The sequence below is a fragment of the Agelaius phoeniceus genome, chromosome 6 (genome assembly GCF_051311805.1).
Source record: "Agelaius phoeniceus isolate bAgePho1 chromosome 6, bAgePho1.hap1, whole genome shotgun sequence".
In the NCBI taxonomy this organism is placed as follows: domain Eukaryota; kingdom Metazoa; phylum Chordata; class Aves; order Passeriformes; family Icteridae; genus Agelaius; species Agelaius phoeniceus.
In genome coordinates this window covers 31,364,513-31,382,063 of record NC_135270.1, presented here as the reverse complement: position 1 = coordinate 31,382,063, position 17,551 = coordinate 31,364,513, and the positions used below count along the sequence as shown (strand labels likewise).

Here is a 17,551-nt window from a genome sequence, read left to right as displayed (position 1 = left end):
ATGTTTTCTATTTTTCTGAAAGCTGCTGCTCTGATTTGTATAATCTACTCTTGATGTCTTTGGATTCATTTGTGCTGTTGCACTTGTGTGCCTTTGGTCAGATTAGGCCAGAGGATAACTGCTTTGGAAAGCATCTTCAGCCTCACTTCTGTGTAAGAGCACTTCCCTGGTCTTGGCTCTCTGTATGAGCATACCAGTATTTGCAAAAGATGATGGCAAGGCTCATTTAGTAACTGTATGAGAAGGAAAACTTATTTTGGCAGCTGAAGCTGTTTGAGCAGAAACTATCCTTGTGTTAGTGTGGATTATTTTGGAAGGAGCCAAAGAAATCAGGTTTCCAGGGAGGGACCTTTTGAAGTTTTAATTTGCGCACTTCCTGAGAAGGGCTCCAGCGTGCATTGCAAAACCTGTCTCAGAATCTTTGGCCTTGCTGTTGGTGGAAATAGTTTGCATAATAAGAATATGATAGTCTACTTTTAAGGAAGAGGAAGGCTAGTCACATTAATAAGAAATTACTCCAATTTAAAAGCCCAGCATAGTCCCATAAAACACTTCATTGTGACTGATTTCACTGCCATGAAATCACTAACTTTCACTGTCTAGAGGTTTTTTTTGTGTGCGTTTTTGTGATACCTGAGCTCATTGTCAGTCTCTGATATTGACAAATCAGTGTGAGGTACTGCATACCAAGTTAGATTTGGTAGATTGTTACTGAGGCAAGATGTGCTGGGTTAGTCCTGTGATCTCATTGCATGTTTTCCTAATGTGTACCAGATTAATTAATTAGCAGTAGTGTAACAACTACATGGATATTCTTCGCTTTCAGTAAAATGAGTAATTGCAAGTAAGGGGGTTGTGCTTGAGTAGGAGAGGGAGGATTGATAAATCACTGGCTAGATTTAGTTTTACTGCTTGATTTCATTTTAGGTACAGAGTGTTTTGAAACCCAGCCACCATAAGGATGGACAGGAGCTTAATGCTTTGCTGAATGCCCCTCACATGCAGGTAAAACAAAATGAAACTTCTAATCTAATGGATCTATTTCTTGATGCTGTTTTCAGTGTAACTTATTTTTTGCTGACTGGGCAAGTATGAATTTTATTCCTCAACCCTAATTTTTCTAGGATAAGGAACTTGCAATTTCCAGAAACTAATGGAACTTTTTAATAAAGTGTAGTACATGATTGTATTCAGCCCTTGCCACAGTCTATATGTATTACAGGGTGATTTACACATAAACAATGTAGCAGTAGGTCAGTGGGAACAGGGCAACACATGAGCTGCTTTGTTTATTTGTTTTTACCTTTGGCAGTTGTTCCATGCTTACCTTAAGGTGCATAATGGAAATTTTGTCCTGGGGTGGTGATGTAAAAGTAGTTTTCTCTGCAAAACTTAATCTGAGTCTGCAGACACATACATACTAAAAAACGAGACATTGGTTTACTACAGATGACATAGAAGTACAGTCACAGTTGTGTTCAAAATTGCTTTTATGTTATTTTCTATTCTGAAAGTTCTGAAAAAAAATAGGTTCTATGTAGCTGTGATAAATGATTTTTTTTATTGTTTGAGTCAGTTTTCAAAGTTCTATAACCTGCAGAGACTGTTGAAATTGCAGAATTTCATCTGCTGTTTTGTATGCATATCAAGTGTGATATTTTCTGTAACTGAGCTGATTTTGTTTAACACTAGGCACTTCTACTGGCTCATGATAAGGTTGCAGAACAAGAAATGCAACCAGAGCCTATGACAGATGAAAAGATTTATGAGAATGTTGGCATGTATGGAGGAGAGACGGTTAAAATAGTTCGCATTGAGAAAGCTCGGGATATTCCCTTGGTAAGTACTGGTGCTTACTCAGTTGCATGTAGAGGAAGTAACCCTTTTTGTCCTTTCCAGATTGCTATGAAATGTTAGGAATTCCAATGCCAAGGTAGTGTTTAACTTGTAAACACTCTCCCTCCCTCCAAAATGAGAAACAGTCATAGACAGTAAACTTGTGTTTAATTTGAATTGGGCAGTAGCCATACTACCATGTAAAATCTGTACAACTTCTATCAGCTTGGGTTTGGACAGATCTTCTTGGCAAGAGTCACTATCTCAAGCTTGCTGCAAGGGAGCTTAAAACCTTGTGCCAACCAGGTGTAGGTTTTTTTGGTTGGCTGGTTTCTGGTTTTGGAGTTTCTTTAGCAGTGATCATCTGCTATTTGCATCTTTCAAATAAGTGTTTTCTTAGGACTATGTTTATAAAAAAATTATGAATCTTATGGTGTAGAGCAATTAAATTGTTCAGCCTTTAGTGTAGGTTGAAGGAGTTAAGCAGTCGCTTTTTTTGAACTGGAGCATTGTGTGTATGCATCCAAGCTGTTATTTGCATTCTTTTTCAGCATAGTTTTTCCACGTGCTTGGAATATATACAATAGATGGCTTTGAGTTTCATATATGTAATAAATTCAGAATGTGTTTCTGCTACACAGGGTGCTACTGTTCGCAATGAAATGGATTCTGTTATCATCAGTCGCATAGTCAAAGGAGGTGCTGCAGAGAAGAGTGGGCTGTTGCATGAAGGGGATGAGGTTCTGGAGATCAATGGTATTGAGATCCGTGGAAAAGATGTTAATGAAGTTTTTGACTTGCTGGTGAGTTGGAACACTTCTTGTTTCCTTTGCAATAAATACTCATTTCATAAGTCTTAAGCCTGTTGACTCTGCTTGTCATTTTACTCTTATTTAGCCTCAGAAGTATTTTCATTCTGGTAGCTGGTGTTCACATCTGGAGGTACATTTCAAGTTTTCTTTCTGACACATAGGATGATACTGACAAGTATAATTGCAGTTACCTGCAAAAATGAAGCCTACAAATGTGGAAGCATCAAGCTGGAAGCATCACACTTACTTCTAATGATTTCTAAGAAAACTTTGTTTAGCTCTGAAAAGCCATAATTTTTCATCTTTGTCTCTGATTCAGTCCACAAGTAATAAATTTGTGGCTGGTTCGTAGGTAATTTTCTTCATAGCAGTTTATATGGTGCTGGTTTTAGACTGAAACAGTTTGATAATGCACCAGTGTTTTTGCTGTTGCTGAGCAGTGCATGCACAGTGTCAAGGCCTTCTCTGTTTCTCACTCTGTCTGCTGGCTGCAACTGGCTGGGGTGAGCAAGAGGTTGGTAGGGGACACAGCTGGGACAGCTGACCCAAATTGACCACAGTGATGTGAATGGCCATGTAACATCAGGCTGAGCAGTAAAATCTGGGTGGCGATTGCTTTTGCATCACTTGTTGGGTTGGGGTTTCCCCACTTCACTTATTAGACTGTTTTTACCTTGACCTATGAGTTTTTTTCTTGCATTTGGTCTTCCAATTCTCTCCCTCAACCTGCTGGAAGAGAGAGTGTGTTACGACCTGGCTGGTGCTTAAGTTGCTGGCCAGACTTAACCCACCACTAATTCTATCACATGGAACCTTTTTGTGACTAGACTTACTACTCTTTCATGCCTGGTAAAAGCCCTTTTGTCTAGCAGTTTACTTGCATAGACATTTTCTTGTCTATTACACCATTCATGGCAAAATTATACTTTAGTTTAAAAGCAGCTAGACAAGAAAATCCATCAGGAATCAGTAAATTAACTCACTTTCAAAAAGGCCCTGTGAGAAAAATGTCAAAAGCTGGCAATTACCGCCAGTATTTTCTGTTGCCCAATTTCATTTCTTTCACACTTTTCCTTGGTACCTGCTTTGGATTAGTGTCCAAGACACCTGGAACCCAGCTCTGAATCTTTGATCCAATTGCAGCAGTCGAGACCATGTTGTCAAAGTGGAAACAGATAATTTTTTTTTTTTAAGAGGTCAATTTATAACTTCAGCACAAAACATTGGAAATATCAACTAGGACTTACACAGTAGGGACTGTAGGGGGGGGAAAAAAGAGATAGAAACATATTAAGTAAATCTTCAAATTACTTAGTAGATGTATGCTCTAGAGACAAATCAGAATCAGGACAAAGACTTAGGTTTGGCTGTATGTTGTGTATTGTAGGAATAGTAGACAGCAATGTCCATAGATGAAGTTGTCTTATGGTACAGTTAGACACTGGTTTTTAATGGACAATTTCCATCTTCAGTTGGACTTTTTCCTAAAATTTGCTGTTAAAATTTTTCATCTATTTCATGCAGTGAGATCAAAGTAGATGGAAGTAGAGGCAGAAATGTGTGAGGTTTGGGGGTTTTTGTTTTACTGTTTTTAAATCAATTAGAAAGATGCTTACAATTCTCTGAGAAGCTTTGGATGTCCTTTTTTTTTTTTTCATGTTTTGTGATTGTCTCCATTGCCATCTGTATTTTTTTAAAGCCATATTTGGCTAACTCCTGAAAAGAGTGTTTTGGAGGTGATTAACAGGTAGTTCAATCTGGCAGTTTAGTTCTCTTCAGAGAGCTTATTCTGCTCCTGAGTAGCTCCTGCAGCCTAGGGTTAAAAAACAAAAGGTGTAAAGCCACAATACATTAGCATAAGAGAAAATCAATTGCTGCAAATTAAAAATAAAATAAACACAAGCTTGTGGATTTTTAGAATATATTTTTAATGCAACTAATTTAAAATAATAGTTTTAATCCTTTATATGTTGTCATTTTTATTTTGTAATCTGGAAATGAAGTTCAGAAATACTTCAGACACCCCAAAACACTTCAAGCACAGGAGGAAGAAATTACTTCCCTCCTTAGTTTTGCCTCACTACTTGCTACTCAAGTGATAATAAACTACACCTGACTTTTAGACTAGGCTGTTTGCATAATCAGTGTGAGATTATATACATTCCTTGTGGACTGAAAGTAATGAATTTTCCTTTCTTGCTGGCAATGGAACTTGTTCAAGTTACATTTACTATATTTAAGCCTTAGTTCTGAATTTTCTAAGATATGTGCATTTTCTTGTTTTATACAGGATAAATTGTTTTGTTAAGGTTCACAGAATGGTGTATATGACGTGAAACACCTGTAGACCTTGTCACAGGTTGTCACTTGCATTTTATCAAGATATTTTTTATGTGTGCAGACACATTCTGCAAGTGGAAGTATGTAAACAAAGAAGTTGAAGACAAGACATTTATTATGTTCTACTTTCTTATCAAGGATGACTACAATGTTGGTATTGAACATTTCACATATGCAAGATTTGAGTATCTTAGCAAAATCTTTAAACAGTGGTTTGAATTCTTTAGTAATGTCAACAGCATAAAATCATAGTTAGAAATGTTTAGATTTGAAAGCACTGTTCCATCAAAACAATTCTAGAAAAATCAAATTTTTAAAATATATTTTTACATTCCAGTAGACCCATTTGTAGGTATTTTGGAACAGAACAATAACAATTGTTCTGTTTGAACAGAACAATTATCCGTTTCTCCTACGTCTCTGCTTGACAGAGCAGCAGCTGCTCCATTTCAGATAGAAATAGTTTATATTCAAGAAAGCTAGGCTTTTAAAATCTGAGTATCAACACTTAGCTTTCTAGTCTTACTGAATCACCGCATCTTTATCTGTACTCTGTATTTTAAACCAGCTAAGGGGCAGATGATGCATGGTTAGGAACAACTTCTAATGGGAATTTTTAAAGCATTTTCTAAAATGTATTATTTACTAAAATTCTTAACCTTAAGCCATATTTTGATACTGTATATGAAGAGCCTATTTTTTTCTCTCAGGCTGACATGCATGGGACTCTGACCTTCGTATTGATTCCCAGTCAGCAGAGCAAGCCACCCCCTGCGAAGGAGACAGTTGTAAGTAGCTCTACAGGTGTTTGTGTGCTTGGTGAAACCTACTTAGTTTTACCAGTAGTATGTAAAAGGTTCTTCTGAAGGTCCTTTACATTGTAGAACAAACCCAAAACGTAGCCATTTAAATTGATTTTACTTGTGATCAGACTAACACCTGAATTAAGTGTTGAAAATTATTAATGATCTTAAACTGAAACTCTTAATACAATTTTAACTCCATTTCTGAAAGAAATTGTAAAAGTAGAACTTCCTGTGGTTCTGATGTTCTGAGCTTCTTATTTTGAATTTCTGTATTTTGTGTCTGTCTATATATGTATATGTATGTATGTGTATGTTTGTATTAAAAAAACTTGGGTTGTTGAAACTTGAGAATATGCATTGGGAGGAAAAGATAGCTTTAACAGTTTCAAGAAAGAATGCCCAGACTTAAATGATTGGTGACAAAACACTTTACAAGTGAAACTTCACTTTAAGTCCAGCAAATGAGTTTCAGTCTGTGTATTTATTAGATACTTTAAGCAATCACAATACCTCTGATGATTTTTGAATGCAGAGAACTTAAATCAGTAGCTGGGGGGATTGTCTCCTACAGTGCTGAGGAAATTGCATGGTAAATTCAACACTTTCTGTCCAGCCTAGCACAACTGTGTCTTTTCCATTGCTAACCTAACGATTCCATTCCAGTGCCTCCAGATAAAGTTTCCATTTTATAGAAGCTTGGAGTTTTTATATATCATAGCTCTAATGCAATCACAGGAAGAGAAGGTTTAATTCTTCAGAAGTCACTGGGGTGTTTTCCCTTTTTTTAACATTTGATCTCCTGCAGATACACGTGAAAGCGCATTTTGACTACGATCCCTCTGATGATCCTTACGTCCCCTGCCGAGAGTTAGGCCTGTCTTTTCAAAAAGGAGACATACTCCATGTGATCAGTCAAGAGGATCCAAACTGGTGGCAGGCTTACAGAGATGGAGATGAAGATAATCAGCCATTGGCAGGCCTTATCCCTGGTAAATAAAGCTCTAGAAAAAGCTTGATGCTCAGTCAAGTTAGTTATTATAGCCACACAGGAGCAATACTCATGTTTTCAAAGACTTGTGTACTCCTTAAACATCTGTTGCCTTAAATATATCTGTGTCTTTGAACCATTTGCAACAGAGCCTACTGCTGGGCATCACCATGTCTGGAGTTAAATGCAGAGTAAAACTTCTGCTTTCACTGCCCCTTTCAGCAGCTACTCTCCTCTTCCTTTATTCCTCCACCGTGGGGACTCAGCAGATTCAGAGTTCCCTCTGCTGGCTGCAGCAGAGATGTGGGACTGCAGCCCACTTGCTCTCAGGAGATGGGCACAGCTCTGAGGTTTCCTACCTTTTCCAAATAAACCACTTGACACAGTACCTATTTGTTGTCACTTTTCAGCATGTTTTGGCTTAACTAAGGGCTTCAGTTACTTGTGACAGACTTCCTTTCTCACTGCTGAGGGCCTTTGGATAACAGGATTTTCAGACACTGAAATGTGTTCATAATTTTTGCATTGCAATATATGTTGTAGCCTAGTTCAATAAAGACCTGCTGCTTTGTTAAACATGGTGAACAAAAGACTTTTCAAATTCCATAGAATATCACACTGTAACTTTATGATGCTTGAATAAATTGAGAAAAACACTGATTTAAATGCTGGCTAATCTATTTTAAATTGAAGTTCAAAATATTTAATATAAATAGAACACATTTGACATACAAAAATAATTAGAAAATTACATCATCATAGTAGGGAAATGTAGTCTTTCCTGTACTTTCACTTTTCCAGGCAAAACTGTCTAGTATACAACAAATACTCCGCAAGTCTCTCTTGATGAATATATTTCTGAAGTAATAAATCAGTTTTGAAGCAATTTTGCTTTCTCTTTTAAAATTTCTTTTGTATGTTACATTCTACTAGAATCTTCAGAGATGTGAAAGATTAGGAAAGAGTTAAGTTAGTAAGTCATTATGAAAAAGCATGGAAATGGTTTCTAAATGTTAATGACTCTTGTGCTTTTTTTAATGCATCAAGGAAAAAGTTTTCAGCAACAAAGAGAAGCAATGAAGCAAACTATAGAAGAAGACAAGGAGCCTGAAAAATCAGGTGGGATATATGCTTCCCAAGTAAAAAAAAAAAATCTTTTGTAGCAGTGTTAATTAGTGTTACACAGAATCTTGTCATGGTGGAGTTGTAAAAAAATCTCCTGGTGTAGTTTTTGTTTATTTGTAATACAAGCGGGATGATTGTTTGAAATTCTTCATGTAAATAAAAGTCTGAATTTAACACTTTGTTGTAAAAATCACGTGGGTTTTTCACAACTATGTGTGCTGTAATTAGGATGATGTTGAGAATTTGGAAAGCCCCTTTTTTCATAAAGAACTTCGTCTGCTGTGACTTGGTTGAAGTCCTTGACATTTGCTTAATACACTAAAGGATTGAAATCAATAAAAGGATATTTTGCCTTCTGAAAACTGCAGAATAAATTCTCCACTTTAAACAGCCAAAACATGGGCAGAATAGGAAGATTTTTGTTGTACGGGTGTTTGATTGTCATAATTTTTATTTTGTTTAGGAAAACTCTGGTGCGCAAAGAAGAACAAAAAGAAACGGAAAAAGGTTTTATACAACGCAAATAAAAATGATGGTAAGGAACAACTTTTGCACGATGTATGTGATTATAAACAATTATAAAAGATTGTGAAGTGAATTCGAGATATGATGTTAGAAATGCTAGCAGTAAGTTCTGTGTAAGGGCAATGCTATGTTGTGTTGTAGCATTTAGTGAAAGATGTAAAAGACGTGAAAGGATTTGTAGTGTCTATTAAAGATCAGATAATAAGAGAAGAAAACAGATAACTTTTTAGGCATAGAAGCAGTCATAATTTTACAATGATGAACCAATTTATTACAGCTTTGTAATATAATCTCACTCTGCACAATTAAACTTCATAAATGGAAACTTTCTTGACAGATTTTATAGGCTATGTTCTTACAAAAGTACTTTGGGATGATAGTTGCTGCCTTTGGCTATAAAGTGTTATTCTTGTACTAGAAATTATTGTTTTTTCTGCAAAAACAAGTTGTTTCTTAGGTTTGTGCTACTAGTTATATGAAGAGTAATGAAGAGTAATAAGTGGAATTTTTTTTTTTTCCCTGCAAGAAAGGGAAAAAATTCTCATCATACTTGGGCACATGATAGTCTTTGGGCTTCCGTTGCTTTGGTGACTCAGATGCTGGGCAGAGACTCAGGAACTGTCTGAAATCTGATACTGCATGACAGGCAATACATGAAACTGGCAGTAGAGTACTTTGTGACTGTTTTATTGTTCTCTCTCAAGATTATGACAATGAGGAAATTTTGACCTACGAGGAAATGTCACTGTACCATCAGCCAGCAAATAGGAAACGTCCCATTGTTCTGATTGGCCCCCAGAACTGCGGGCAGAACGAGCTGCGGCAGAGGCTGATGAATAATGAAGTGGATCGCTTTGCCACCGCCGTGCCCCGTGAGTGTGACGGCACATGGGGACCCTTGTTCCAAGCCTGGGCTGCAGGGAAATCCTGTTCTGTTGGAAATAGTCATTGGGAGCTTGGGGGTTTGGGCAGCATATATTGTGCTCTTGAAAAAAGGGAAGTTAATGCAAATCCAGCGTTACAAACACAGTGTTCCAGAGGTATTATAAGACATGCATTTATATATCGGTTTGAATATAATTGGAGTGAGTTACAGAAGTTCAAAAAGAAGCCAGTATAAACGGACAAGAAACTTTTAATCAAATGTCCTGCATAAATTTAAGTTTAGGTGGCTTTAGTGCCCTCCCAAACCACTTGTATTTCAGTGAATATTGTATTTTTAATGTCTAATGTACCCTAGATTATGTTTACAAACCATTTAGCAATACATATGTGTTGAAAAACAACTAATAGCTGTTTTCACATTCAGAACACAACTGCACAGTTAAAACTATTATTTTTGTAGTTTACTATTTTTTTCCTCTAGTTAATGTAAAAGAGACCTCTAAATTAAGTTTGACAACTTAATTTGACCAGGGACATTTATTGTAGAAAATAAAATACACAGATTTCATGGATAATTCCTGTGTTGGGCTGGGGAGGGCATGGGGGTTGTGTTTGCATGATAAGCAATATGCCTGCTAAGAAAAAAACTTTCTTTTTTTCAGTTCTATACATGTATCACTGTCTCAATTCCTTTTTTGTAGATACTACTCGTAGTAGGCGAGAGACTGAGGCAGCTGGCAGGGATTATCATTTCATCTCCCGACAGGCATTTGAGAGTGACATAGCTGCAGGGAAGTTCATTGAATATGGGGAGTTTGAGAAGAACCTGTACGGAACGAGCATTGACTCCGTGCGGCAAGTCATCAACTCGGGCAAGATTTGCCTTTTAAATCTTCATACCCAGGTATGGCAAAGCTCTCTCCTGTCATGTTTTCATTGTAGAAGCTGCTGTGAATTATCTGTCTCTCTGGTTTATAAAATGAGTGTGTTTTCAAGATCCATATTTGTGTTTATGCCAGGATGCTCAGTTGACTCTATTCAGTTCCTTGTTTGCAAATACGCACATCTTTATCTGTGCTGCAGTTGATAGGGGTCTTAGTTTTCACCAGCTTTAAGTACCTGGAAACCATCTAAAATTAAAAATTAATTAAAATAAAATTTGTGTCTCTCCATCTTCCAATTACTCTGTGATCTCTGGGGCTTTTGAAGATGGAGAGGACATTGTTTGTGATTATACTTGGAAACTGCATTTCAGCAATGTTTGTCACGTTTCCAAATACAGCTCAGAAATGAAGTACATCACATCAACAGTATTGAAAAAAACATTTAGCTGTGACCTTTTGGTTATGAAGAGAAAAACTATGCTTGCATACCTCTATTTGGAAATTTAGTCAAACATGGTAAGAGGCCGAGTCCTGGAATGCAGCCTGTTTCCTGATACACATGATATGTATGAGGTCTGCTGCTGTTGTAGATGCTGCAAAAAATGCCCTAAAACTCAGCCATATCAGTAAGATGGGGTAGTATTGAAGCTATGGTTAGTCATCAGCTAGTCATCACCAGTTGGGACCATGTGATACTTTACGAGCATAGCTCATGGACATTGCAAAGCATGTCATGAGATGAAAATTCATAACTCTAAAAATTTAGCTGATTCTGTGCCTATAAAAATTTATCTCGAGACAAGTTGTTTATTCCAAGACAAACCTGACAAAACAAAATGCTACACATACAGTAATAGTGCATCTGATGTCTTGTATTTTAATCTTCAAAACAGAAAAGGTTAAACTTTAGTTTTTCAAGTAATCTGTAATACTTAAAGATTCTTCTCCCTGTTCAAAGCTGATACCTTTTCTTAGAATTGTACAACAGCTAGTTCAATATAGCTAACCTTTTTATTGTTTTTGGATACCAAAAGATCTGTTCCTTCAGTTCAGTTATGAAGAATATTCTTGAACAAAAGTAAATATTTCAGTTTCATGAAGCTGAAAAATGTTGGAATATAAATTCCGTAGGAAATGGTGTCTGAACTCTGAATGCTGTTACAGTTAATTCTGTTGCTGTTAATATATTGTACAGTTGTTGTGTTTGAAGAGTGTATTGTCTATTATAGCATGTGAATAGTGCATCAATAAATGCCCTTTTCCTGGGTGAAACTGTTAAATATGTCAACCTGTTTTTGCAGTCACTGAAAACACTACGTAACTCTGATTTGAAGCCATATATTATATTTGTTGCACCACCTTCACAAGAACGACTACGTGCTTTATTGGCCAAAGAAGGGAAAAATCCTAAGGTAAGGTGTCTTACACTTCTTCTGAAACCGTGCTGGGTTTGGTGAACAAATAAATGCACATAAATCCCCTTCCTTGGGATGGGGTCACGGTGATGGTACTGGCAGTTAGCACTGCAGTGAACCAGTGTAGGTGTACTCCAGGTTGGTAGGCAGACAATGCTAAGGGAAGGGTTCATTCAGGATGCTCTTGCATAAAGGGATGTGAGAGGTATTAGACAAGGGAATGCACTGCTAATTCAGTAATCCTGGGGTACAGTGTCTGCATTGGGGTCCCTGCATTTGGGTACAAAAACATGACCTTTCATTTCAAAACTGTGGAAAACTCAGTTTTGTCCTCAGGTAAACCTGGGAGTAATTCTAACGGAGCAAAGGATTACTGGTTTTCATTTCAGAATGTACCTGCCTTTGGAAGAGCATTTACTTGAAAATCCAAAAGTCTTCAGCTAAAATTATTTTAATTCTTGATCTTGTGGGATCACTCTTCATTTTTAACCAGTCATGTCGAAGATCTGAGCTTATGAGATTATTTAATTTCTCAGAAGTTAGTTCTGCAGAATGGACTTGAAAGCCAAATAAGCCAGGACATCCGAAAGCTTAGAAAAGTTCCTTACCAGGCTATGATATACCAAGTGCTTATTGCTCAGGCAGTGGAATAGGTTCATCATCACCTTTTTAATTGAAATCTACCCTGTAGTGATTGGCAAGTGCCCTTTGCCACCACAGTATCTTCAAAGTACTAATTGAGCATAATGCAGTTCATACTAAGGGAAAACAATCTTCCCAAGATAACTCGCAGTTATTCCTGACATGGCTGTTGCTCAGGAATTATAACTCACTGTGTTCTATGGCTGTGTTGTTTTGCTCTCCTTGTTTGATGCAAGGGTGATTTATTACTTGTGTGCAAGATTTAAAAGTCCATTAAAGTCCAAGTGTTGAAACAGAAGAAATTTCCTTTTTTTCCTTTCCTCCCCTGCGTCAAATATAATCATAGTCTTTAAATGGGTGTTTCTTCCTTCATGTTTATGCCATGAAGAAAACTTTATTTTATATAAATATTGCATCTTATGTTCTGGATTTTTGTTGCAATATTCAAGGAATCCATTTGCAATAAAAAGGGGTGCATTTTTTGGTGTTACACTGTGCCTATTTTCTTTCTGATTAATTGTATTGGGGTTGTATTTATTTCATTTGGGTACATGCTACCAAGTTAAATCCCTTTCCTGATAAAGAAAAGGGTATTTCTTGCATGTATGCTCCAATGTTGCTCTGATTTTATTCAGAGTGTGTAATGACTAAAAAAAAAATCCTGAAGGCCTGAAGTTCCTTTTGAAATACCCTCCCTAGAATATTATCTCAAAAATTAAACCTGAATATTTCTTCACACAATCCAAAAATAAGTTGAGAAAAATAAACACACTTTTAGAATCTAAGTGTAAGAAAAATTCTGAAATCAAAACATTTCTACTTCTGCCTTTATATCATTTATCTACACTGCAATAATCTTGCTTTTAACATATGCCCTTCTAGCTCCCAAGTGGTGTTTTCCATATTTCTGCAATGTTATTCACCTGATGTTATGGTGATTTGGTGAACCTAAATGTGTGGCTCTCACTGCTGTGTATTGAACAGTGTCACCAGTGTCAGCTGTCTCCTTTGGCTGTTAGGTGTTGGTGGTGCCCAGCAGAATGCTGCCTTGTTCTGCACGGGTCCAGTCTCCCTCAGTGATGAGATCAGTGTTGTGCAATGAGCAGTGCTAATCTTCCCCATTTTCTTTAGCCTGGCCAGTTATTTACTCTTTGCCACTCATAGCCAATCGGTCAGGATTGTCTTGAATGCCCTTAGCTTTCAAATATGGATCATGGTTGAGTGTTCCTGTAAACTTTTCAAAAGCCAATAGCAACACCAGGAGTGTTTGTGTAAAGAAATGGATTTGTTCCCATTCCCTGCTGTTACTGTGGGGAAGAGGCTTACACACCTACACTAACTCTCTGTTTCTGATTGCAGCCAGAAGAGCTGAGAGAAATCATAGAGAAGACAAGGGAGATGGAACAGAACAATGGCCACTACTTTGATACAGCAATTGTGAATTCTGATCTTGATAAGGCATATCAAGAGTTACTTCGGTTAATAAATAAGCTCGACACAGAACCCCAGTGGGTGCCCTCCACCTGGCTACGATGAGAGCAGTTCCAAGGGACAAAAGGACTTCAATCTAGTTACCTTTCCAGGCAGATCATGTGTAGGTCTGCCCAATTCTAGTACAAGTGCATGTGAGCTCTAGACCTCAGTGGCAGCATCCTTTGCCAGTGAAATTGCGTATTACTGAAAAATACGCTGACCAGCTTGTGAGCCAGTTTAACTGATCTAAAGATTGTCCAGGTTTTCTTTCTCTGTGGTCTAGAAATGGAGACCATATCAGTACTAAATTCTAAAGCTTTACATAGATTTTTTTTCTAGCAACTACTTTTATACATAAATCCACTTTTTTAACTTAGGATCACCCTTAGGACAAAGATTTTAAGTGTGTTTGTGTGTATATGTATATATATAGTCCATGCTGTCACATAGTTATAAATATGAATGTTATTTAACACTTAACTTAATGAGTTTGTGGGACATGATGCTAGTTCAGGAGCGTAATTCTACAGATGATTGGGCAGAGGAATAATCTACACATGAAAAATGTCAATGAGAAACCTCTCCTGTTCAAAAAATACACAGAATGAAGATGCTGCTCTGGTCTGGAGCTGCCCTGTGAGGCTTGAGTTAATATTTTAATTCTCAAACATTCCACTTTCTAATAGCACTGTATTGAAAAATGTGTATAATGTAAATATTTCGATCCTTGTGTCTTTTTAGTCAAACTTTTAAAATCAGATTTGACTGCACAGTACTTTTAGGTCCAATCAAATATGACTATTATATTGAACTTTTAGATGTGATATTTTTACGGTATTTTCTTTAAAACATACCGACTGATTGGAGCCGCTGTTTTTCACAGACTTGTAGAGACAGAAAGGCAGAGGTTATATTTTTGTGAAAATATATAGTTATAAGACATGCTGCTTGAAAGTCAACTAAAATTCTCATGTTTTATAACAGAATACTGACTAATACAGACTGATGTGCTGAACATTGGAAGACAGTGGGGTTTTTTAATCTCTGCAAATGGTTCATGTTGTGGCTGTTGGACTAATGGACAACTAACTGGAATTAAAATAGCTGAATGTAGCTACTGTGTTATGAGTATTGTAATTCACTAGCCAACTGATTGCCCTGCATTTGCTCAGTTCTGCAGTGAAAATATGTGTAAAACACTGGTAACTGACTGAGAAGTCACAAGAACGGGGAATATTTTTAATGGTTAAAACAAAAAACTTGAAATAAGGGAACAAAAGGTAAGGTCTGTATCCTGATGCATTCTGCAAAGCAGGTGGGAACATCTCTGCATCCTCAGATGATTCTGGCTGTGGAGGTTTAACTACTGTGGTTGTGCATCTGCAGTGGGGCTGTTGTTACTGACACTAAATGAGTAGTAGTATCTTGGCTGGTTTGGGTAGCACAAAGAACCTTAACTGTGAATATCTCTTTTAGCCATAGAGTTCCTTTGTTCCTACAGGTAAAACACTGGAATTATGTCAATGTGTAAGTCAATCCTGTCTAATGTTGAAGGATAAAAAAGCAGTTACTGTTTTCCATTCTGTCTTGCATATATTCTTTCTTAAAATGTTAGTAGAACAAATTCACACCCATAGTTAAAGAGCTGAAAGTATAGAGCAGATATAAAGAAATTATCAGATAACTGTCCTAGGTACTGAACTAATAATCAGTACTCTTTTATGTTGAAAAATTGAAGTATAGAGTGCATTCCTGTCTTGCTAGAAAGCGAAATTATTTGTTGGTTTAATTAATATATAGGGCTGAAAAGCAATTAAGCTATTAGTGGGGATAAGTAATGATGCTTCAGAAAGAAAATGGGGTGAAACTTGAGTATCTTAGTTCAAGTCAGCATTAGAAAATACTGTGCTACTGTTGGCCTAAGGGCTGGATATTCAAAATTGTGGCTTTTTGCCTCACATTGCAGGCATGTTCTCAGTTTCATCCATAGCTTATGACAACAACAGTGTTCAGGTGTATTGGAAAAACTGTATTGATTCTACCCTTTTTAAAGAAAGATTATTGTAAATGCATTAGGCTTTTGGGTATTGAATGTTTCTGGACAAGGTGGAAAGCAGTAAAACATGTTGAGTAAGGTTAACCTAGCTCAGCTGTGTAGGTGCTGCCAAAATTCTGCCAGTCACAATCAGCTCAAGGTGGCTGCTGAACCCCCTTAGGTATTCAGTGTTTATAGGCAGCATCAGTCTCAGCAAATCATGCCATTCATGTTATTTCATTCATGTTTGTCTCCCCAGTTTTTCTGAAATGGTGTACAGAATCTGTTTTTATACAAATGAGCTTCTGAATGTAGACTTAAAGCATATTGCTTAAAGTTGAGTTCTACTCTCCTAATTCCTGAGGCACCCAGAACTCACTGACATCCATAGAGAGGTGCTATGATAGCTTTTAACCAGTGTTAGCTTTGTCTCCCTCCTGCTGAAAGGAAGAGCTTGAGCAGCACTGAAATATGTACCTGGCTGTCCATCTGCTGCCAGCTTGGATCTGGAACTACCTTGTGTAAAAAATCATTCTGTCTTGTTTAATGAAGAATGTGTGCTAGTTCCCTCAAGAATAACAGAAAATACATAGACATCACTGGTAGAACTCTTCAGCCTTATCCCAGGCTTTGTTGTGAGCTGTATCAGACTGAAATGAGGGTATTTGCATTTTTACCAGTCCTGATTTAATTCAAATAAATGTTAAATGAATTGCATAAAGAATTTTTGAATGTAATTAAATGTGACTTTTAAAAATATTAGATGGGGGGTTCCATGCCTTAAATAATTAAGGTAACTTTACTGAGACCTGTGGTTAGCCCCATATTTTACTTTTTTACATATATCTGCACTCTCTATTTTGAGACATCACGAACTGCACACTAATGTAAAAATGTAACATATTTCTAGATTTAAAATAAATCACTGTACAATTTTACTTCCTGTAGTGGATCTTGAGAGTCTTCTTTTTGCCACTTTGCTGAATGTGTGAAACATGCTGTGACCCATCAGTGCCCTGCAGGATGTTCTGTGTACCTTCTGACACCATCCATCCTGTGGGAGAGAAAACAGGTCTGCAGAGCTCCAGTGTCTCTTTCAAGCTGGATCTGTATCTTACAACAGACTATGGACCTACCATTTAGCTGTGCTGTCTACAGCTACACAAGAGAAAAGAAATGGCCTTATTATTCACACAAGTCTAAAATTATTTTTAAAGGTGTTCATTTATTCCTTGCAGTTACCCTGTATCTGCAGTTAAGTGTCGTGTTTAAAACAAGATGCTTACCTTGAATAGACTAGACTTTTAGTACTGGAAACTATGACCCAGTCTTAGTTCTGGGGCATGTGTTCAGTTTGCTGATTGCAAACCAGTGCCTTCAAGAAAAAGAACACAACCAATGTGTTCAAGGAATGACTGGACATGGCTGTGGACTGACAAGGTGGTGACTGGTCAAAGGTTGGACTCGGTGATCTTCGAGGTCTTTTACAACCTAAATGATTCTGTGCTTCTGTCTTTAGGAAAACAGCTCTTCAAACTGAGCAGGTTTTAGTGACAGCCTGCTGGTCAGCCACTCTCCTGGACTCCACTCATCAACCTTGGACTTGAGAATTGCAGGAAGGATGGACTGCGGTGCATTCAACCCTGCTTTGCTTGCCAGCCTACTGAAGCAATGAAGATTTGCAGCAACATGTAGTTAGATGATTTTTTCTATGTGCTTTTGGCAGGAGGGAGCCACTTCTCCACAGTTACTTATTTAAAGCACTAAAGATCACGAAATGTGGGC

General features: G+C 37.2%; 1 protein-coding gene across 1 annotated transcript in view; it reads left to right on the top strand.

Annotated features, from left to right (window-relative positions):
- The window catches only part of PALS1 (protein associated with LIN7 1, MAGUK p55 family member), a 54,576-nt gene extending 37,872 nt beyond the window's left edge, over positions 1-16,704 (top strand). The window contains exons 4-14 of the mRNA XM_054635658.2: positions 928-1,005; positions 1,693-1,839; positions 2,478-2,639; positions 5,699-5,776; positions 6,600-6,783; positions 7,830-7,901; positions 8,371-8,442; positions 9,137-9,304; positions 10,019-10,221; positions 11,503-11,613; positions 13,618-16,704. Coding sequence (XP_054491633.1) covers positions 928-1,005; positions 1,693-1,839; positions 2,478-2,639; positions 5,699-5,776; positions 6,600-6,783; positions 7,830-7,901; positions 8,371-8,442; positions 9,137-9,304; positions 10,019-10,221; positions 11,503-11,613; positions 13,618-13,794 — 1,452 coding nt within the window. The 3' untranslated portion in view covers positions 13,795-16,704. The remainder of the gene's footprint in view (positions 1-927; positions 1,006-1,692; positions 1,840-2,477; positions 2,640-5,698; positions 5,777-6,599; positions 6,784-7,829; positions 7,902-8,370; positions 8,443-9,136; positions 9,305-10,018; positions 10,222-11,502; positions 11,614-13,617) is intronic.
- Positions 16,705-17,551: the final 847 nt, after the last annotated feature.